Source organism: Pithys albifrons, chromosome 7 (assembly GCF_047495875.1).
Source record: "Pithys albifrons albifrons isolate INPA30051 chromosome 7, PitAlb_v1, whole genome shotgun sequence".
Lineage (NCBI taxonomy): Eukaryota > Metazoa > Chordata > Aves > Passeriformes > Thamnophilidae > Pithys > Pithys albifrons.
The window spans coordinates 18,250,009-18,274,377 of record NC_092464.1 but is presented as its reverse complement, the minus strand read 5'-3'; the positions used below and the strand labels follow the sequence as shown (position 1 = coordinate 18,274,377).

Here is a 24,369-nt window from a genome sequence, read left to right as displayed (position 1 = left end):
ACCCCATGTTTTCTGCTCTCCAGTTTGATTAAATGGACGACTGAGATTTTTCTAAGTAGTAATAGTCTTGGACTGTTCCTCTTTAATTTAAAGGAGGTAGAAGAGAATAATTTAGTTCAAAGCAAAAAACCTGAATATTTTCAGGTTATCAATTTGTCACAAATCAAAATAAATAGGAGCTCACAGGTGTCATTTTCATCCCTTTTCTCCTTCTGTTCATGTATTTTATCATATACTTGTTCTTCTTTTAAGATAATAAACTAAAACCACTAAGACTGCAATGCCTTAATAAATACAACAGAACTCCCAAAATGAAAAACACTGGAGGACAATTTGAAGGAGAAATGTCAAGCTTCTGGAGGAAAGAACAAAGTTTAAATGGAAGAGAGAACTACATGTATAAACTTAAACCACGAATATTTAATATCATGTACACAAACATGCTCCTGATGTCACAAAAGAACGGTACCTGTGCACAGTCCAGCTTCAAACGCAGGTCCACCCTCTTTAACTTGTTTAACAAATATGGTATCCATTGGCTCCAGTCTATTTCTTTGTTTTCCTGAGGAAGAAAGAATATTTCTTAATAGCATTTCATTATAATGCCTTAATGTTTTTACTCTAAGAATACTTTGGGATGTAATCCTGTTCATACAGTCATATTGAGTGAGAAATAATAATGTAAGCTGAAAAACAAAACATTCAGATCTTTGTTTAGAAGGAATATAGTGTTGATTTACTGTCCTCATGAAACTGTAACATTAGTTTTCCAACAGTGTTTTTCAGTTGCTCCAAGATGAAGTCTAAAGTTTTCTTGAAGATTTATCGAGGTTCAAAAAGCAACACATAATTCAGAATAAATTATAATGTCTGCACATGCTGTACACATCTGTAATTACACAATGTGGAGGTTCATCTACAGCAGTTAGAAACCATTCACACCTGTATTTTCTTGCTTTCTCAATACCCAATTTCTGTGCTTCCAGATACAGAGGTACCCTGTGCTTCTACATGTAAGTCACCAAACAAGTTCTTAGTTAAGTAGCCACCGCTCCTGAATATCAAGATGTGCAGTAAAACAAACAAAAACATTAACAAAAATCTCCACAGTTACACTGCAGGCTAAAACAGTGTTGCTGTGCTACATCTGCACACAGCTGGAATAAGCCATTTTACAGCATCTACACTGCTCCACTCAGGTAACTTATGACAGGGAGCTTAAAAAAAACAAACCAAACTCAAAAAAACCCCAAACATGCAAAAACCCCCCTTGTCCCCACCGAATTATTTCCAGTCTGACAGAAGATTGCACTCAACTCAATTTGTGCTCCAGTGTTACCAGTGTCTCCTGAGAGCCCCACGAGGTGCAAACTGGAGCACTCACAGCACTGGTGGCAGCACCTGGACGGTCACAGCCAGACACACAGGGCCTCACAGTGCTGCCAGCGCTGCCTTGAACAGCCCCATCCCACCCAGCTCCCACCACCAGCTCTCACCACCCTTGTTCCACACTCTTAGCTAAGGAAATGCCACCCTGGGAGGCCACATTGTAACCCAGACCAGGGAACTGACACGGCATGGAAGTAAACTGGGTTTGTGTTCCAGTTTCCCAGGAAATCCTGGCAGAGCAGAGAGAGGGGGTTAAAGCAGCAGAGAAAGCAGGAACAGCAGGAGAGAATAAATGGTTTGCTTAAAACTAGCACTGCTGATAAAAGAAACACTCCTTAAAGCCAGAGCCATTGGGTTCTAATCACTTCTTCAGTGACTGACCTTTGGCTTAGGCACGAATGGCACTGCTTTTGGAAGTACTTTTTTAAATATCCCACCTGGCCATGTTTAATAAGCCACACACAGCAATACCAATTGACTATAAATAAGGTGTCCTCCTTACTCTTTTTTAGTTCAGTTTCCATGTTGGAAAAGCTCATTTTTTGAAAACCTTTAGTAAGCTGCACAAAACCAGACTTCCCTCTGACTGATTCACATTTTTCCAATACAAGTTTTAGCCTAATGCCTTCAACTCTGAAACCTCTCAGTGTCCTGCCATTTTACCACAAAAACCACTACAACAAAATGGCTTACTCATACAGCTCTAAGTGGCTTTCTCAAAATAATTCCAGATTGGCAGAGAATAATCAAAAAGTTGATTTGACAGAATCAGATAAGTACTATATATAAAGCAACTGAATCACAAACCAAGAAACTCCAGCTGACAGCTCAGCCCCCAAATACTTTAAAATTTGATTAGTGGGACAGAGCTACAAGACATACAAAATGCTCTTTGTGAAACCAAGTTAATATCTGTCATTTTTAACCTGCAGATTTAAACAGACACTGAACATATGATGGGACTTGCCCTTTAAGAGGCAGAAATGTTTCAGCAAGTTTACAGAAGCTCCAAGAATAATCTACCCAGATACCATGAACAAAAGGTTGCTTCAACCACTTAAAAGAGTGAAGTTAAAATATGACCTTTTATAGCACCACCAAACAGACTTCCCAGTGCTGCCACTTAACCTTTTACTGAAGAAATACACAGTCCCAAAAGTGGCAAGAAAAACAAAAATTATGCAGTTCATACGGCACATTTAATTTGCAACACAGTATTATAAGCCAACACCAAGGGGCTCCCTCAGCTTCCTTTATAAAATACTCTTCAATGTTCGTGGCCTACTGCTGGTTTGCTCAGCACTGAAATGCTCCTTTGTGCCTTGTCCATACCAGAACACGCAAAGCAGACAGGTAAGGTTACTCCCATTCAGTATCCAACACAGAATTCCTTTAATACACTTCCCACTTCTGAGTAAGGGGGGAAATCTAAGGATTTTTGGAGACCAAAGACTGCAGGGTTCCCTGACATCTGATTTCTGACCAAACTGTCAGCTACACCAAGAGGTTTTTTTAACATTACAGGCACCCACTTCACGTTTCCACAGCTATTTTATGGACCAATTCAGAAAGCTGATTACACATTAAAGTTGGCTCTTTGCCGTACTTGCAGGAGGTTATATTGAACAAGTCACTCTACTTCCTAAAAAGGTCAACCACCACCACAAAGATCAATTTAGGGGCAAAAAATTAGGTTAAAATGTTGTTTACATTTGCAGGTTCATTTTACAGCTCAGTAATATCCAAATACAAGTAAACACAACAAAGAAACCTAGACCTCTCAAGCTTTGGCAGATGACTACATGCTCTTCATTTCTCCTTGATCTTCTACATACTTGGATACTAACCAAATCTTTTTTTAAACCAGTAACACATAAATGAACTTCCCTGCATACACAGCCTCAAAGTGTATGTTTATATTTTGAGTTGGAAACGCAACCAAAGCTAAGCAATGTTTTCTGACAGCAAGAGCTAATGATACTTTCTTCAGACCAACTGAGGGGGAATAAATCTTGCAGATGTGCACTCAGGCATTACAGAAATAAACCTCAAGTAAAACGGATCATCTAGTAACTCATCTAATGTCTCAAAATTTAACACTCACTACACTCCAATTTAATGGTACCTAAATCTCCATTTGGTCCTGTCTACGCCCAATCACCAGGCAAAACCAAGATGCTGCCCAAAAATGTGAGTCTAAACTTCCTTCTTCCAAACTCCACCATAACACAGAGATTTAATAAAGGCTACAGAGTTTTGTTACATAAGCTTTTACAGACCATTTTTACTCAGCAGACAGCAAGAGGGTGACTTTCATTTTTATACGCAAAAATCACCAGCCCAATTACCTCAAATCTGTAAATTAAGACAGGGTCTTATGTGTTTCTTCCTCTGACTCAAGAGGGAGGAACATTCCTCTTGAAGATGAAGATCTACAAGCATGCTTTTGGATATCCAAGGCATTTGAACTCCGTTGGTTGAACAATGCTGAGCAGCACTGATTCTTGGGATGCCTTTCAGGCAAAAGGAGGGGAAATATATAACAGATACAGCGAGACAAGTGCTTCAGATTGATTAATGAATCAAAAACTTCCTAATCATTTCCCAAGCTATTGAAAATGAGATTGCTGAAAGTATAGCAGAGGTTACATTTATTAACTGAAGTTTCATTTAATTAAAGCTGAATCACAAAACTGTCAGGATTGCATTTAACTAAGAGTCTCCCACTAAAGGCAATTATGGATATATGATCTGAAAACTGAATTTCATACATAGCAAGCATTTCTCCACTATCAATCCATTGCAGAAGAGGAGCTCAAAGGTCCCAGCCCAGTCCCAACAGAGCTTATTTCACCCATTGTCCAGCACAAAGTAACACCCTTGAAAAGCTCTAACCAAAATACAGTGCCAAGGAAATGCCTCTGAAAGAGGATGCTAAGTAAATTAGTGTTGTTGAGTCATTTATCAGAGAAATACTTGGCGTTCAAATGACTGATAAAAGAAAAATACGCTCCTATTACTCAAAGCACCTCTGGCATTTTGATTAGGCAACTCAGAGATGGTATTTCTTCTTTTGCTTACTCTCCTGTTAAACCATTTGACTAATACAACTGCAACTCGACCTTCATGGCAAGGTGGGGGCAAGAGCAAAGAATAAACTGGCGTTGTTATATGGAAAACATACAACAACAGTTTCAGCTTAGTTAAAAACTCTCCTGAACTGTGTTTCCCCATTGCATTATTTGTCAAAACTATTGCTTTTCTAAAATTCTCTCAAATCTCAAATGAAACCTTTTCAAATTTAAAATTTAAGCTATGATTAGTCTGGAGGATTTACTTTAGTTCTTAGAAAAGAACAGACCAATACAATTTATATTTGTTGTAGTGAACCTACAAAGTCTCCCTTAAATCCATGGAAATTACATTTTGTGTTTTTATTAAAAGTCAGAGATGATTTGAACTCAACAGTAATCACTGAGAAACATTATACATGTGACAAGTTGGAAGGCGAATCCATTGGACATCCTGGATGAACTATTATCGGGCTCTGGTCTCAGCAGAAAACTAAACTATCCCTCTTTTTAGCATTCTCAACATCTTGAAGTTAAAAAATGAAGTTAGATTAAAAATGGCAATCTACTGTGGCATTATCCTAAAGCATTAGTCTCCTGCCTTTCACTCTCAAGTCTATTATCTACCCCTTAGACCACATCACCCCAGCACTCTCATGACCTTTCCAAGTACTTGCCTTCACATTCATTCTCTTGTTCCTCATCAACCTTTTTCCCATCATCACAGGTACAATTGGTTATTTCATAACAGACTGAGCCGATAAGACAGGGAAGCTAAAACCCACGGGATTAAATTAAATCCAGGGAGAACACTAACTGTGTTACAGAAATCAAGAGTCTGTTTAAAGAAATGAAGCATCAAAAACTCCAGGCCTTATGTAAGCAGCAGTAAGGAATAAAAATCTTTTCCTACATTTATTCCAACCTTCCTCCCAAAGACTCCCCACCATCAAAGCAAACTTGTGAAGAAGCCCAGATAATAAATTGGAACTATTTGCTTGGACAATTGAGGGATAGAAACATTAACCCTTAATTAGGAACATTAAACAAAACAACCTGGTGACCACAGTTTACTGTTCTCAAAATCTCAGTGAAAACAGATGTCTGAAGCCTCATTAACAAGTGCACACTGGGTCTCCACAGAAAAGGACACTAAGCAATATACCTAAGTTGCCTTTCACTTTTACGGGAAAGTGAGCTGCTACTTGCTATAGATAGTTCCACAAAGAAATAGAGATAAAAGCACAAAAAGCAAGAACATTGTAATTAAAAAAAAAAAAAAAGGATACTGGATTATAATGATACTGGACTCCCAGGCACCATATTAAATACAAAATAGATTAGTTCTCATGAAAAATCAAATTTCTTTCAGTCTATTCTTTTATGCTTATCACTGTTTACTTTAATCAAGATCACCAAGCCAAACATTTTTTAAGAAAAACATGTTTTGGGATAATATACAAGAACTACCAAGCCATTTCATACGTACTAAACTTGCATGTTGGCATCTACAGTTTTAAATAATGTTTAAAGAACAACAACACACAGAATCACACTAAGTGCACAATGAAACAGCATGGAGATGTTTGTCTCCAGCACCACTTACCACATGTTGACAGCGCAAGTTTTAATAAATAATACTACTGTTTTTACTAGGCATAAATATTTTTCAGTTTGTCTCCAAATACTCTTTATATGCTCTCCTGGGAGACTTCTACCTGTGAGATGCCACTTAAATAAGTAACTGCATATTGAAAAAGGGCAACTCCAGAACATAGGAATACTGATGGCAAAACATTCTCAAAACACATGAAATAAATACTCCAACTTATTTCTTGGAGTAATAACCCCAAGAAGTACTTAATATAGGCTCATAAGTATATGAGAAATTCTCAAGAAAACAGCAGAAGATTATGAAAGTTTCCAGTCAGTGACCAAAGAACCCACTGTGGAAGATCAGCAACTTCTGATAAAGTGCACCTGTCAGAGAAGGATTTTAATGACTAAGCTTAAGGTCAATAACGTGGTGCAGTGAAGCATGACAGAACTGAAAACTTGGAAATAGTAACTACAAAATATTTAGGATAAATCCGTTGTGACAGCCTTACAGTAGATTACAGGGTGCTAAAGTCCCCAGTGAGGAGCAGGAGCTGCATATGTGAATCTTCCACCACTGGTCTCGGAAAGCCTTGGCTGCCTCTTCCATGATCAGGCAGTAGCAAACACCCAAAACATTGCCCACGTGGGTCTGCCCACAGATCCTGACCATAAGCTCCCCACCCATCCCAAGCCAGACTTCCATGCATCCCTGCTGCTCCCTCACACTTTGACAACAAAGGAAATCTCATCTCCATAGCGTCCCAACCCGTCCTTCCCAAAGCACCTGTACCACCCACTGCAGCACCTCAGCTCTCTCCTGTGAAATATCCAGCCCCTCCTGTGACTCCAGCGAGATCAGAGCACTGCAGCTGCACAGACCTCCGGCTCCTGGTTGCTCCCCGTGCTGCCTGTGTGAGTGCACAGGGGCTTCAGAGAGGCCCCCAAAAAGGCATGATGAGAGCTCTCCCCATCATATTGTCCTGCAGACACTTGAAGTGGTCCCCTTCTGGCCCAGCAGAGGTACCTCCTTTGCTTGACAGCCTGATTCCTGCTTCTTGGCCATCATCTTCATCCTGTGTTATTTCCACTTTAGAGCCCTCCTGGTCAAATTTGCATTCATCTCATTCTAAACGCTTTGAAACTTTACTGCTTACCAAAAGGAAGATTAATGCAAGCCATGAGCATGATCTAATTATATACTAAATTCTACATCAGAATATAAGACCATATAAAAATATTTCTTTCACTGTTAGGCTACATCAAATCTCGTACATGCTTTTATCTTTTGCCCTCTAGACTTAATTATGTACTCTACTCCTTCAGAAAAAATATTCAAGTGCTCTCAATCAAAGGTAATAGCAGTAGAGATGTTTTTCTCTACACTCACCCAATCAAATACATAAATGCTGAACCTGATAAGAACTTCAAGTTTTATGGGTAAGCTTAACCTACAAAAACGGCAAAGCGTAAAAGGCAGGTAATTTGAAACCTTCACTGAAAACTGATAAAGAGTTTTGCACTGGCACAAACTGCTTCCCAAAAATCAAAAGCTAGAATCCCCTCAGCTTAGTCTTTCATCCAGAGAAGTTCAAGTGAATTAGAGCGAATTATCACCTACAAACTTCAAAAGGAGAGTGTTTATGGCCAGGGTGTTTTCCCCGACAAATGAGGCGGGTTTGCCAAGCTGGGCTGCAATGCCGGGGATGCCCACGCGGTGTCCCCAGCGCACGGCCCCGCGAATGCGGTGACAGCCCTGCCCCTGCCCCTGCCCGTGGGGGCCGCGGGGCTCCCACTGCCGGTGCTGCCGCTGGTGCCAGGTAAGCACCGTGTTTGGGAAGAGGCAAAATGAGACGTGCGCTCTTCCTGATTTGCTCCTCACGAGCTGCCTACTCACCTCATCTGGGAACAGGAGCAACTCGCAGCAATGTAAATAGAAACAGTTTCAGCCCCCTCTGCCCCCAAGGTTCACACTAAATGCTGAAGAAAAGTGTCTCACGGACCTTGTCGCATTTTGTTATTTTAAAAGGTGTTCTACACAAACTGGCAGGTTAAGTTCCACTGACACCTACATCCTGTGCCTCACAGTCACCTCGTCTTCTTCCAGGGGCACAAGTCAAACCTTCCCTCCTTAAAGAGAATGCCGTTAACCTTTTCAGAGCACTTTGTGCCCTCTGATCTGTACTTCAAGGCATCCAACATAGAGAGTTGCCATAAATAAGTAACAGTTGAGCTGTGATTCCTAGTTTAAGTAGCTTCACAAAGACTTCCAGAAAGTAACCTTGTTCCCACCTGCAAAGGTGTGGTAGTGAATCAAACAAATAATTGCTTGCTGCTGTTCCTCTACTGAAAAACAGATCTCAGATAACATTTTAGATAAACAGACCTACATTGTATCTTTAGATGATTGTGTTCTCCCTTTCAGAAGAAGAGTGCCACAGAACTCCTTCCTCTAGACCACAAGTGGTACCTACCATATTGGTTTGGCACAGATAATTCACTCCCTTCCCCTCCTAAAGGAATCTGCCTTTTCTTTTTCTATGTCAAAATATAAAGGATGTTTCAAGTTTGGGGAGTGATAAGAAGTGGAAAGAGATTAACTTTGCACTGTTTAACACACAGGTGAAGACCGCTGAGCAAAACTAGGAGGATGAAACGGATGAATCCATCTGCTCCCAAAAGAAAAGAACGTTCAAATAAATTCATGTTTCTCAGAATGTTTCTAATGTATCACAGCTACACAAAGAAAATGGAAATAGAAGTTCAGACATGTTTGCTGTCTTCCAACTAAATGAGGTACTTAAAAGTACACAGAAACCAGGTACCAAACTGTGACCCACCGGTAAGACCAGCACTGAGGCCGCGCTGTCCCCTGGCTCTGGGCAGGTCTGTACCCAGGGAGCTGCACTGTCCGGCCAGGTGAGGCATGAGCTGAAGCCCCCACATTGCACTCTCAGTGCAGCCAACCCACCTCCCCCAGTACCTCACCATTGTGACAGACTGGGAAAAACAGAAAGTGGGACTGGGCTCCCAGTCTGAAAACCCACCTTCCTTGAATCAATACATTTTTCACACTTCTAAGGAACAGTAAAGATATCAGCAAAAAGGATGCATGGAGAAAGCAGCTAAATATCAAAGAGGAATTTAAATTAACTGGGATGGAGATACAGCATAAATTTATAAAAAGTTAAGATAATGAGTGAACTAACAAAGAGAGCAGACACAGGCAATGTGAAAGGGAGAAAGCTATAAAAGAATAGAGGTGAACTTACTGACATAACTTAGAAGTAAGTGACTAATCAATGAGCTTAATGCTCACAATGAAGTGAATTTGAATTTCAGACTCTTAGGTAGTGATTAAAGTCTATTACACAGCTGAAGTGTTCAATATATTGGACCTGTAAGAGAATAAAAACAAGACATACCTTGTCTATTCCCATTCTCTTCATCCTAAGGAGGAAGAAAGAGTGCAAATTAAAAATTCAATTAATAGAAAAAATGCATAGGCATCTACAAGATATAAAGACTTGAAGTGAATTTGTTAAGTCTGTATTCAGGTACCTCCTACTCTTTTCACAACTATTCAACTTAGTTAAGGATTTTTATTCTAAGAATATAGAGTTAAAACTATTTTAAAAACAGCAACTAAGCACAATTCTATGCAATATCCCTGCAGAAACAGCATGAAGAGCATTACGTGAAAACAAATGTACCCAAACACATGAAACACTGCCATGAAGCCTAACACTGCACTGTGTGTTGTTGCAAGCATGTCTCATCAGGAAAGTCAGGCAAAAAGGTTGCACTTTCACCATCTAAGGATTCAGAGCTAAATATACAAGAGATACAAAATATTTTGTAACCAAGGTCTGAATATGCTTCCTAGAATTTGAATATCAAGTTTGTTTTGCCGTCAGTACTACTGTCTAGGAAAAAAAATGTACCCCAAACACTATTAAAAACCTTGAGGAGTCTCCCTCTGTGCATTTAACTGTGTATATACAATCACAACTACCAGGTATCACTAACAGTCCTAAAAAAAAAGAAAAAAAACCACCAACCCACAACCAAAAAAACCAAAAAAAACAACCACTCCATCCCAAAGACACAAAAAACCCCCACCCCACCCCACCCCAAACAACCAAAATAAAAACCACCCCAAACAACCAAACCAAAACAAAAAAAAACTTAATCCCATCAAATCACTGAAATCACACAACCGGAAAATACTGAGGGAAAATGGCATGCTTAAAGTCAAACCCAAATTACTTAAGTTACTTTCTTGACAATATTTTAGTATGAATGAAAAGTTTTTGAAAGATCATGGTTAATCTTGTCTACAAAATTAAGCAGCACAATTGTTTTAAGTATAAATATACTTGCTGGCTTTCTGATCTGTAACCTTCATGGAATAAGAAATGTTCCATCTAAATACAATTTCTTAGACTTAGATGCACTATTTGGAAAGTATTTCTAACAATTCACCTCAGCTAATTAAAACAGCTTTGTCCTGATGGAAACAAGGAGCAAGGATATGGTCACAGAGAACTTTAACTGAGGTATTTCCTCCTACTTTTAAATGGACTAATTCCAAATTTCCAGTTGTGCATGTAAAGACAAACTACCATGTTTTTCATATTAAATATTCTCAAAGCAACTACACACTGAACTCAGCAATCCATTCAAGAGAGAAAGACTTGAAGAAAGTAAGAGCTGGATACAAACACAACATAATGATGAAGATGAGACAAGTCTGTCCTAGGAGCAATAAATTTCTTACAAGACATAGGAAAGTTCTGTTGGAGCTTTGTAAGATACTACAAAAAGGTAACTTTAAGGAAGGAGGAAACAATAAAAGGTCTCCCCTAAATCCAAAACACTGAGTTAACAAAAATCTGGCACTCATCCTACTTTTAAAAAGCCATGATAATTAACACTGCCACCAAAACAGTGTAATCCCTAAGCTGGAGGGTTCCTGTTCGCACTATACTTTGGCAACAATAGCACACCAGACAAGCACCCCTGGAGCCCTCTAACAGCCAATTGGGTTTGAACTCCGATTAGCAGTGAAGAATTAGACAAGGCTCACATCTGCATGTCTCTAGTTGCCACCAGATCTGGGAAGTCAAAAAACATCTTTAGGAGTTGAAATACTAGAGTTCATAGTCTGGAAGATCTGGGTTACATGTATGGGAGAGGCTACTTGGTTTGATGCTATTTAATAAAAAATTTTTGGAAGCGAAAAGTTAACTACTATTGACTTGCCATGATTTATGAAATACTACAGCAGTTTTGCCAGTTTGTCCCTGGCTATGCAAAGCTGTTACAGAAGACAGCTGCAAAACATTAGTTTTCCTTGGTATCAAGCAAATGAGCTCAGGCCTTGAAAAATGGGATGGATGCTTTGTAATAGAAGTGTTTTGAAACCAGTTTAACCTCTCACATTCGCCTCTTACACAGTGCAAACATGCTGCATCCATACCTGAAGAAAAGAGGGGGGTTTATCATTATTTTGCTTCTCAGACAAATGGAGAGACTGGGGAGAAAAAAGTTCTCATGCAAAAGTAGTCTGTGAGTCTAACAAATCCTAATAAACATCTGATGTTAAAAGCCTTATGTAACACTGGCTTCTTGCAATGCCAGCTTAGGAAATCTTCCACACACTCTTAATTCACTTTCTTAAGGGAAAGGAGGCATGGGAAGCAAGGAGGATACAAAAGTGGTTATTCCTAAACATACAGCTATTCCTGGTTTATTGTGTGTCCCCACACAAGCACAGCCAAGTACTTTTGCCAAAATGAAATGTGTTAAACCAGTTTCCAAGAGCATCTTTTACACTATCCTTCAGCTAGGTCTGTCCTTCCCAACAAGACCTACGAGACACACTTTCTTCCGAAACCTGTCTATATCACAATGTTTACAAATTAGTTAATTAATACCAATTACAGTGAGAAGAGATCCTAGATTTGTAGTTAATTAGCTGTTTTGTGCAGGAACTGTGAAAAGAAAGTACAACATAGCACAATATCCTGAATTTGACCTAGAGCTGCAGTATCATGTATGTATTGAAAGCTAAATGAAAGAAATTAGATATATTATAAAAATATTATATATAATAAAAATAAATACAAATTAAATATAAAATATTGTATTCAGTTTTAAAACATTCAGAGATACTTCCCTGAATTGATTATAACCAACCATTTTCAATCATTTTGACAAGTAAGGTCCATTTTCCAGTCAGATGTGAATGTAAATGGGGAAAACAGAACCTGATGAATGGCCCACATATTCAGTTGTAAAAGTCATTGTCATCTTGTCACTAAGGGATCAAGTTTTATTCTTCATACTCACCCTGCTTATTCAGGTGTTAAAGAAATGTGTTTCTCACCAAAGTCAGGCGGTCCACAGTGCCAGTTAGAGCACTGGTCTGGTTACCTGACCAGGAACTTGTTCCACATTGCTGATAGTAGTCTGTGAAAAACAGATGTCAGCTTTGACATCCAAAACTATCTGTGGTACAGCTCAGACATCTGTAACTAGAGTTTACCCTCTCCAAACTCTAAATCTCTTGCTTAATATGACTCCACCTATTTTAGGCTGGTTTGGAATAGTTTTCAGTAAAAATCATTTAAAATAAAATGAAAGTATATATCACTGTTGGGTTTCTGTAATCAGACTCAAACAAACAAACAAAAAACACACATAAAATCTCTTGTTGAAATTCTGCACATTTAGAGACATCCATCAGATGGATTAGACAGCTACAATTTCACACATTGACAGTAAGTTGGACTTTCTTTCTGCACGAAAGCGACTCTCTATCTAGTGCTCTGCATGTCTGATAACCAGGAGAAGCCTCACAGCTTCCTCTTTATTGAATACCACAGGTAGGTTGTGCCTCTGGTCTGTGAGGGAAGTCTTAAGGCAAGGTGTCACCGAAAAAACCAAATCAAGACAAAACAAAAAAAACCTATAAGGTGTATGTATTAAGACAAGTGTGTTTTGGGACTCCCAGTCAGCCAGAGCTTGGAGGAAGATCTGCCTGGATCTCCTGCCTTCTAGTGAGCTCCTCAGAACAGCACACGAAGGGCTTTCCAACTGAACACAGGTTTTATTAGACCAAGAACCAGAACACTGAACTCCTCAAAATTTAAACAGAGGTCCAACTCCTCAAACGCATCTAGGCAGAGAAGTCATTACACTTTTTTATAAGAGTAATGCCCACTCTTCTCCAGTCAGTACATCTTTTGGGGTGGAGTTCTTTGCTTCCACAAAAATTCACCTCAGTGGTTTTCCAAGTTGCAGTGTTCTCCAGACTGTAGGAAGCTTATCTCCCCATGCCCATGGAATATGTAGCTGTGGTGTGATGTTCACCACACCCTGCAGGGTTAAGAACATTGTGTTCTCTGTCCCAGAGGTGCCACTGTTGCCCACTTGTTAAGAGTCTTGTCCTCTTTTCCTCAGAGGATTTCACCTGACTTGTCACAACAGCTTTTTCAAGCACACAAACTTTTAATGGTGACATTCTCATGAAATGTTTCTGAATTGGAATAAAGAGTATTGTTTCAAGGAAAGCTCTTTTAGATGTATTTTTCCCCTCTTCCCTACCTCTACTAGTTTATGTTGATTTGCAGTAATATTTAGAGCTCTTAGGATAATCATACCTTGGAGGGGGAGGGGTGGAAATAAATAAATAAATACACACATATACACACACGCCTAAAAGGAGCTGGAATGCAAAGCCTTCCCTGCAGTAAAAAAAAACCTCTCTGCACTGATATAACAGGTAAGCCTCAGCATCCCACTTGGGATAAAAGGCCCGTGGCTCTGAGACACAGTAACTCCAGCTGTTATGCCAATGGTCCCTTCAGCTTCCAGCAGTAATACCTGCCTTACCTCAGAGGTGACCACATGCATTTTCAGGTGTGAAGAAGGGACAAGGCTACAGCAAGAGTCAAGACAGTCAGAAAACCAAACCATACTCCTCATTACTATACTCCTTTTAAGGTGTGCAAAATGAAACATCTCTGACTTACAAGGCCCTTACAATTTTGATCGATGAGGAAAGAGAAGGGAAAGGTACTTGAGCTTAGAAAGAGTGACAGACTGTAATCAGATGGTAATCAATAGGATCTTTGACCAAGTAAGAATAGCAGAGAATCCAGATTTGCCTCATACTAGGATCAGGCTGACAATACCTGAATTTCATTCTTTCATACCAAAACTTAGAGACATAGTTTTCTATAAAAGCCACCTTGTGAAGGCTCAGAAGGAATAATTTGGAAGATCTGCTCTTTTTTTCGCTCCATCTCATGGATATTAAAAGAAACAAAAGGGAATATAACCATTGGGGGTAATTTAGAGAAGCACAGACCAGGGCTCTGTCCAAACAAACCTCATCATCTTTACATGAAACTGAATCTGTGAATAAAGGTGTTACAACATGCAACCATCTCATTATTTCCTTTTCAAAACCAGACAGAAATAGGAATAAATTAAGCAGATTCCAACACATCAGAGAAGCAACCGAGAAAGTAAGAAAAGGCATTAAGACCTCTCTTGCAAAAGAAAAAGGGGGTTAGAGCTTCAAGACACACCTTCAGATTTACAGGTATCGGGCTCACTATGCACTGCTTGGGCCTCTCTCAGAATCCATCCAATATGAATGAGAGAGGAAGGACTGACATTTCTTTTTCATATTGCCCTTCCTTGTGCCTGTCTCCTTTTGCACGTGAAAAACTACTGACCTCTTCAGAGACACCTAGTGATGGCTTTCTTCCAGAATGCACCCAGTCGCTTCTTAGTTAAGGAGGTTAATCCTGTCACACTGTTTATTTTCACTCTCAGCATGGCCAGGGCCTCTTGCTGGAGATGCCAACAAGTGCACGTAGTTTGTTCTGCTCAAGCCTAAGGTTTCCCCACCCTCCTTGCTGTTTCACACTGGAATTCAACCAATCTATGCTGAAGAACAGAAATGTTGGGGTCACCTGATACTGCTAATAGTCTCACTTCCATATAACTTCAGTGACTCCTTGTTGAGGGAAGAAATTTGGGCACTCAAGTGCAGGCTGAATAGCTGAAGTTAACAGGAAAAATGTGCCAACTTTCTCCCATAAAGCTTTTACTACTTCAAAAGAAATATTACAGGCACCAAGGACAGGCAAAGAAAGACAACTGTAATGAAAGATTCCTGCAGAGATACAGGAGTCAACTGGCTTCATGCTCTTTCATGAAAGCTTCAATACCCATTCCCCAGCTTGGTCAGAATCTATTCTTCTGCCTAACTGAGAAAGCAAAAGCAAAACTGAGAGGTGGCAGTGATTATGAAAATTATTACACTTGATGACTTTAAAATGAGCAAATGTTATTTGAACTCACTAGGAAACACCCTCTCTCAATATTAAAAATTCTCACTATTAAATGGACTTTTTCTCAACACCTGGTACTAGAGTAGATTTCAGAAGATTCACTCACGTCACAGACTACACTCTTTGAGAAAGGCAGACCAATTAGCTACTTAACATTTAGATCTACTTGTTTTAAATAACAAAAATATAAAATACTTCAAGGGCATTGCCTTTAATGCAAGCCTGTATATATTTTGCATATAATCATCACTTGATTAACAAGAATTGTAGATGTTGTTCTTTGCAGCAGAAAGAATGTAACATCGAAACACAACCTGTATTTCTAATTTTTAGGATACTCAGTTAGAAACTAAGGCAAACTAAATGGTTCTCATCTCTTGGTATGATTATGTGACTAATTTCAATTTGGAGAGGGGGGAACAACAGCAACAAAGAAGAAATCCAAACCTCACACTCCCGAAGTCTACACTTTAAAGATGTACAAACTAATGACACTGGCTTTGGGTTAAAAAAAAATCTGTACAGACAAATATTTCCTAATTCTGCAATGGCCACTGGTCTTAGCCATGGTACAAATATTTTTAATGGACTGACATACTCAGGCAATTCCCTTTCATTGGAATAGATCAGCAAACACCTACTAAACAATGCCATGAGCCCAACCACCTTACACACGAGGGATATTTTGTCTGTGTAAGACAGATCTACGAAAACATTTACTTCCAAGTACACTGGATTTTTGATGCTGAAAAGTACAAGTCTATATAATAAGTGATTCACTAATAATTTCACTTACTTTAAAAGAAAATTGAACTGCAGATTCTGGAGGGTAAACTATGAAGTGTCTTAAGGTGAAGCCAAAACCCTGAGATGTCCTCCTTAGCACGACAGTTTTGGGGCCAGGCCAGGAGAAAGTTTCTTCCTCCTCCGATGGCGATACAGCTTCACTCTGCTCTTTTCCATCTTTATTTTTTGATGCCTAGAACAGAAAACATGCACAGAAGTTTTAATATCTATCACTGAAAAAAGAAGAAGACTAAAAATTCCTAAACATTCTCGTATACTTGAAAATAATTTCCCCTCCCCATAACCCAAATAACTAAGTGACCCCTAGTATTTTCAAATTAAATATGTATTATAAGGCAGCACACCTTACACCACTGCACCCCTAGTCATACCACACACAGAAAAAGTCTTTGATTTTAAATGGAGTTAGGTATTTAAAAAGTCAACATACAACACTGAAAAACTCAAATGAGCTTGCAACAAGTGTGTACAGCTTTGCATGTTTTGTTTGCTCTCTATTTGAAAACAAACATGTGACTCCCAGGACTGCATTTCTGAGTGCACATATCTCACACACGTAAGTGCAAAACAAACTCATGCAAGCATGATTTTCTCTACTAGTATCTCCTCTCTTAATACACTGAAGAACACGTGCAAATGGTTAGGCTTCTTCAACAAGACACTCACACTCTTCCTCTAGTCAGATCTATGACTTCATCGTTGTTTTTTCCACCCTTAGTTAATTTCTCTGAACATTCCAGTATGCAAATTCTAAACACAAAAGTAAAATAGTCTCATTCCCTTTTAGAGTCCTACTGCAATCCCTCCTGTCATGCAGAAACAAGCCATCTAGGTTTGGGGGGAGGCAATTTTATACACTTATGACTCAAGAAACATACTATTATTATAAAAATATTTATCTTCTCAGCCTTATACAAAATCTTCCATTTCAACTTTCCAAATGAGTGTCACACCACACACAGCATTCCAATCAGAAGGAGGGGACATACAAAGAAAGCACGCAAAGTCCTATGACCTTCCTCTAAAGATTCTAGTTCAACGATGCATGAAACAAATTTAGATACCAGACCCTATACCCCATTCAAAGGGTATTCAAACAGACATAATAGTCTTCTTGTCCTCCAGTAGCTCTGCTGCTGTGGCTCAGCAACTGGCTGATACACGTAGGAATTTAGTGCCTGGTTTTCTCCCTGGCCTGCTCCAAATAATCTCCTTTGCTTCAGTCTTACAAGCTGCACCTCAAACTGCAGTGCTTATAGGCAAGGTGGGCTCAGCCAACTCCAACCAACATCTGCAGAGAAGACAAGGCATTTCCACTCTGACACATCACTGTAAGGAGAACACTGCAGGTCCTTGGTGAGACAGTTAACCCATCAGAACAGCGTTCTGCATTCAGGTAAGTAAAACATAACACGTTCTACACAGATGCTGCAGTTTGTCCTCAGAAACCCACACCTTGCTGTGTCCAACAGGAAAGACAACAAAACACCAGCCAGTGCTCCAAAGAGCACCTCCCTCCCTCCAACACCCCTGCTTCCAGCAAGAAAAAACATACAAATGGAGAAGGGTCCTGGTGCTAACAGCCAAGCCAAGAAATGGAGCTGCTTCACAAACAAGAAAACATGGAGAATCCAGAGCAGCCTGGCAGGATCCTGCTCTTCCAAACAGCCCAGAAGGCCTATCAGCAGATTTTGGAAAGAACAATTACAAATATCAAGAACTATCTCAGCCTAGCCTGTCCTCATCTATCATCTTCATTCATGTTCTGAATTGTTAGTATGAAACTAGACGAGTCAGAAACGAAAAATCAGTGAGCACTGTGGAACTGCCAGGATGAGTGGCTTGAGTTTCAAGTTCAAACAGTGCAAAGATTAAGGTAAAACTTACATAATCCTCTAGAGTAAGGATGGGGTTTGTTATTGAGGTGTTACCAACCACACTGTTCAGCTTCCAAACTTGACATTTTACCAGTTCTGCACAAATAAATGTCCCTTCTCAGGCCTTCAGTCTCAGGACACAAGCAGAAACAGAAGCCAGTAAGAACATTTTGGTCCCAGTAAACTGGCAAAAGAAATAGTTCCTAATAAAAAAAATATCACTGACCTCTAAAAAATGACAGTGATTTCCTCTGGTAAGTGATGGGCAGCAACCCATCTATGTAACATTCCCTTGCAATCTTTTGTTTCTCCTCTCAGATTTTTTAGGCAAAGTTTTGAATGATCAAACAACCACAGGTATCAAAAAATCTTACTAAGCAAACACCTATAATTAGAAATACATAAACAGCAAGCTTAAAGGTAGCACTGAAAAATCTAAGTCTACAATACACTTGCATCTTTTCTTGAGAAAAACTCCTTAATTAGTCAAAAAGTAATTTTAGTATGTGTAACACCTGATCACTTAAGTTTCCATACAGAAGTACTGTGACCTCAGTTTGAAATACAGCCAGGCAGAACTGCCCTAGCTTTAAGAAACAGGAGTTGCAGCACTTGGATGTGGCAAAAGAACCTCTCATTTCCTTGTAATTTCATGTAAACTTTTAGTATTCACACAAGTTGCTGCACTAAAAGCTATTCATGAAGTCCCAGTCAAATTATTTCTTGGAAGAGCATGACAAAAGGGAAAGGTTAACTTCATGCCAGCCTTGGACCTCTGGCAAGGTCTGCCAAGGGGGAAACAGAAAAAGTCAATATCAGTAGCAAATGTGAGACACGCAGTAACAGCAACTTGCACCCACCACTATGAACAAGCAAGAATCTGATGTATAAAAAGAGTCAACATCTGTTGAGTAACCCTGTGACACGTCCAACCACAGCACACCCACCAGAGAACTCTTTGCCAGAAAGGTCTGTAAAAGGGAACAAGAAAAGTTTTCAAAAACACAAACAAAACAAGGATGCAAGAGAGCAAGCAAGAAACAGATGATTTTTAGCATAGGCAAGAACACATTACTGAAGACAGTACCTACTACATGGGTTTGGTTCCCTGCAAGTCAAGTATCAAAATACAAATACATAAATACCTCATACCCATAAGGTGATTTGTGTCTTTGGGGTAGGAGTCTTTGAATTCAAGAGATGAAAATTTAATGCTTTATTTCATATAAAATCTAACAAACCAAATATTGTTGTGTCATAAACATACTGAACTATGTGCATTTCTCTACAGATTGAGTGCTCAGAGTTGAAGTCAGAACACATACAATTGAGTTCAAGGACAGAAGAATCCCAGGTTACTAAAAATGATTCAAGCATCATTTCCCTGAGGAATTTTTCATACAAGGTTTCTGCACAAAGTATCTCAAAGCATCATTTCCTGTTCTATGCAATTACAAGGACATACAACAGATGCTTAAGTGCATTGTAAAATGCATATCTTGTTTTTAATATTGTATTTAACCCTTCTTTCTGAGCAATGAAAGCATCCATGAAAAATCAGATGGCACCACAAAAAAACTACATGAATCACTGGCAGCCTAACATAAAATAAGTTATGTAAAATCAGTAAATAGCATTGATGTTTGTAAATTATATTGTTTCCAATGAAAAGTAAGTCTGAAATTAATAGCTTCCCATTATATTAGTCTAGAAGAAAATTCAAGAAGCTGCTACATCCAACCTGCATGCACTCCCAAAACCACTCTGATTTTTTTACAGACCAATACTGAGCATGCTAAAAGTCCTTCAGTGACAGTCACAGGCAACTGCAATACAAGCTATCAATGAAGAATTGCTATTTTGATAATCTAAACAGATGAATGCTTCAATTCTCAACACTGTCTTCATAGGTGAACAATAATGAACAAAAGAAATAACTGATATATTGCACTATCAATTCTGGAAAAATCATTTAAGGCATTTTTAAGTTGGTATGAGCAATTGGTTTTTATTTTTAGTTTAAGTTCAGTACACAAGTTCAAAATTATTTCTAAAGAGACATCAGGCTGGCATCCAGATTTGCTTTATGCTTTTTAAACTGTTGTGGTTTAAGTTTTTTAACCACCAGAATGTTTCACAAATAAAGTACATAAACAGAAGTTTCACTGTAAATATAAGAGTTACCCACACTGTATTTTCTGGAGCCAAAATCTGTATTCAAACAAAAAACCAAAACAAAATAACCACAAAAAGGAACACAACCCCCAAACCAAACACACAACCTCCCCACACACGCCAGACCATTCAGGGGACTTTTCTGTCCGTATCTCAGTCACAGCATGGAGACAGCCCGTGCCAAGCAGCACCTGCTTCAGCTGCATTGAGCAATGTTTGACTTTTAGCTGTCCCCCAAGAAATAGCAGTTCAGACAGACAGACACATCCTGAATAGAAAATCGGCTGATAATACCCGATGTTACTGATTCAATTGCCAGCCTATGACTTTTAGGTTTTTCAGTAACTACTGACATAGGTTGAGGGAAAAAAAAAAGATAGTTATTAATTCCTAAAATCATCCTGAGATACCAACGGGATATTCCAAATGCTCTAATAAATGCAGGACTCACTTGAAAACAATGATATTTCTTGTACTGGGAAATTTATTTTCCCCAGTTTTTATAACTCAGTAGTTAACACTTAGCTAACTGCCCTGTTAAATCTGCTACTGAAGAGAAAAAAGGCTTTTCTAGGCTTATTCTAGAAAAATCTGATCTTATTTTAATTTGACAATGCATTAGTTTCTTTAAAAAGGTTACAGAGAAGAAATTAAAAAATCTTTTCTGGCTAAGACTACAGAATGTGTAGGAAAAAACCTGCCCATACACCAGCCAAATAAAAGGTTATACAGCTGTAAGTTTGAGATACATCATCTCTATTCTCATTTGCAGTACAAGAAGGTGCATCCAGCACACAGAGCGAGCCACTGTTTTATCTCAGCAGCACTTGAGGAGCAGGACCATTCACATAAGGTGCAGAATGAGTCTTGTTCTTTCAGTTCTCAAGCTCACAAATCAAAATATCAAGGGAAATGGGTCTCATTTATAAGGTCAGACATACTATGATCACATACTGAAACAGCCTAAGGCCATGGTGAGGTTATTGCTAATGTGCCTTTAAGTCAAACTGGAATGTACAAATGGCATCTCATACAGAAATCATTCCCAGTCGAAAAAAAGTAATTACTGACACAAAGGTGACATTTTAAGTAAATCCATCTTCCAGGTATTTAGGACACATTCTTTTCAAAAGCAACACATTAGTTCCATCACTTGTAGCCTCAGTAAATACATTCATTTCTTCCTGAAAAAAATCCCTGCAGAGAGACCAGCAGGAAAACTGGAATATAGAAAACCCCAAACCTACACAATAGTTTTAGGCCTCCATGCCAAGTAATTACTTGTTCAAACTTCTGACTTTTATCTTCACCAAAATCCTGTAGTCTTGCCCTCAATAGTCAGGACATTGGTGAAGACGGAAATTTAGGCAGAAAATATAACCTGGCAGTAAATAACTGACAGTGTCCTTCCCTGACAGAAATGTCCCATCATTTTATGTCCTTGAAAGACAGCTAGAGGGTGCAGCCAACAATATTCTCCAAACCCACACAGATGGTCAGAGATCAGTCTACCAGACTGGTGGGATACAAGGAAATGTATAAAATCCTAGGTGTAAGATTGTAGATGGTATCTGACACCATAAAAAAGGTATATAGAATTTTGTAGAAAGGAAGAGAGGCAAAAAAACAAATCAAAGAAAAACATCAGTTGAATATTTAACATTGTACACGCTAGACTTGTTAATGAACTTTAAGCTGAATTCCAAAGGTGCATGCAGCAGTGCATTCCAAAGACACATGCAGCATAATACCAAGGCTGTCCCTTCTTTACTAACATCAATATTAGCCTGCACAGTTATTTAACAAATCATCCCAAACACTTCAGTATTTGGAGCATCAAACTGGGGTGTTCATTTTTCATGCCACCCCAGTGTCACCCTCCACACCAAACAAGCAACAGGGTTAAAAAAATACTAACTACTGTTTAATGTCTGTACAGATTTAAGCTGAAGGCAGATATAAACATTAATTAGCTGTACCTACCTACATGCTCTACCTACTTTAATCCAAAAGTAGATCCTGCTTCTTGTCTACCTGTTAGAAACACGAACATTACTCCTGTCAAACTGAACTTTGCTAAGCAGAAATAAATCCCTGTAACTTACAAACCAAAGTTCCCCTCTATCCAATAATGAGTTGAACTCTCAATATACAACTAAAATGCAATACAAATTCACAGCACAATATACACAACACAGCAGTGTAAGTTGTATATTGATGTAAGTGCTGACATTTAGTTCACTCCACTGACCAAGCCTTGATCCACAGAGTGACACTGTAAGGGCGTTCCCTGAACAGAAAGATCAGGCAGTTTGAGGCACAGCCCTACTGAAGTACAGAAGAGGAAAGTGTAATGGGCCATGGGGAAATGGATGCCACCCAACAGACCTCTCTGACTGGTAGCAATACCCTCAGAGCACAAACAGAAGGAATGTGTCTCCATCCTGCCCCCTTCAGGGCTACATATGTAATAAAGCTGCAGGAAGGACCTGGTTGCTTAATGCTTGTAACTGCTGAGCCTGTTTTCAGTAGCTCTCAAGAGGAGGCTGCCATTGCCATGAAGCACCTGCAACTGGAAAGAGAGATGTAAACAAGCCCTCAAAGTTCTAAAGATCAAACAGCTACAGAATCGCTCTCACCACAAGAGAAAGCCGAGATGTGGAGATAAATGGAGCCTGAGTCCACAAACATAAACCCATCAGTAGATAGCACCACAGAGACAGATAAAACTGGTCTGGTCAGGGCCCTCACTCTGGGGCCATTGCTGTCTGGTTTGGGCAGGCTTCCATGCTGCAGTTCTTCATGGAGGTGGAGGGACAGGGGCAAAGAACCTATAAAAGAAATAAAATCAGTTCCCAGAGGAAAATCTCAACTCCAAAACTTGGGAACGTGTCAGCTCTGAAGAGTCACCAGAGAACCCCAGTCATGCTTATGGGGCAGGTGTTCAGCCTGTGTGAAATGCAGGATATTTGCTGCAATTTCTCTTGAGCTGAAGCTGAGGGGAATGCAGTAACTGGAAAGGATAATACAGGCAAACAAACAGGAACTCAGCTATCACTCTAGAACAAAATCTAGATCCTTTATGGCTACAGATGGACTCAGTTAGAGGGAGCAGTTCAATATCAAACAACAGAAAAACAGAAATACATTCTTAGTGATCACCGTAAGACTAAGAGGAAGAACTAAGAGGCAATGCTTATTTCTCATGTTTGCTGCTCGCTTTGGTTGGTCAGAGGGACCTGAGCAGCCACCAGCAGAGCGAGATGGTCTACGTGAGCAGCTCTCCCTCATGCAGCCCCCTCAGGGGTCTTGCCAATCACGATAATGAGACAACTCAAAACAAGGGAAGGCAACAAAGATGTGCATCACTTGATGAAGTGACCACAGGTCTACGTGTGCACCTCACACGAGCCCACCTTCTATCACTTAAACCCAGTGTTAGGCACTAAGCCCAGGTCCTTTTTTGTGGATTAACAGAAGTTAATTCAAGCATGTGCTAGGACATAATCCTGGCTGCAAACATACCACTTGTTTTTAGGGCTGTGAATCCCACCCAGATGGGATACAAGCCTGGAATATTCTTTTGGCTCAATAACAAAGGCAGCAGCTGCCTGCCTGTAGCAGAGATTGATGAGGACACCGACACAGACTTTGAACTGCATCTCAAAACTGAATAATCCAATTCAATAAAATCCATAAATCATATCCTCAAACCAAGACCAAGGAAGGAGAAAGACCTGAGATGGTAGTACATGACTAGGACCAGCATATGAAGGAAGTGGGAAATGTGCAACCTTTCCAAACCAAATCATCTGTGCCAGCATGGCAGATGGCTGGGAGGCACAGGGAAGGAAATACGAATTTCTCTCAAGCTCCATGCAGGCTACAGAGCTGGCTTGGGGGTGGAAGGAGGACAGAGTGATACGTGTTTCTGTGTACTTTGTGTGTACTTCTGTACTACTACTATTGCAGTAAATACGACCACGCAAAGGAAAACCAGTATTTTCAAGAGAAGGTCAGTATTTCAGTTCTCAAAGAGAGGCATGCACAGAAAACAAACAATAAAAACCTCCATGAATGCAT

At 39.5% G+C, this 24,369-nt stretch overlaps 1 protein-coding gene across 4 annotated transcripts in view; it reads right to left on the bottom strand.

Annotated features, from left to right (window-relative positions):
- Nucleotides 1-24,369, bottom strand: part of ARHGAP21 (Rho GTPase activating protein 21) — a 108,575-nt gene that overhangs the window by 46,417 nt on the left and 37,789 nt on the right. For all 4 annotated transcript variants that reach the window (XM_071560118.1, XM_071560121.1, XM_071560120.1 and 1 more), the window contains exons 2-4: nucleotides 16,224-16,406; nucleotides 9,482-9,506; nucleotides 470-562 (exon numbers count right to left, since the gene is read on the bottom strand). In XM_071560118.1, coding sequence (XP_071416219.1) covers nucleotides 470-562; nucleotides 9,482-9,506; nucleotides 16,224-16,406 — 301 coding nt within the window. The remainder of the gene's footprint in view (nucleotides 1-469; nucleotides 563-9,481; nucleotides 9,507-16,223; nucleotides 16,407-24,369) is intronic.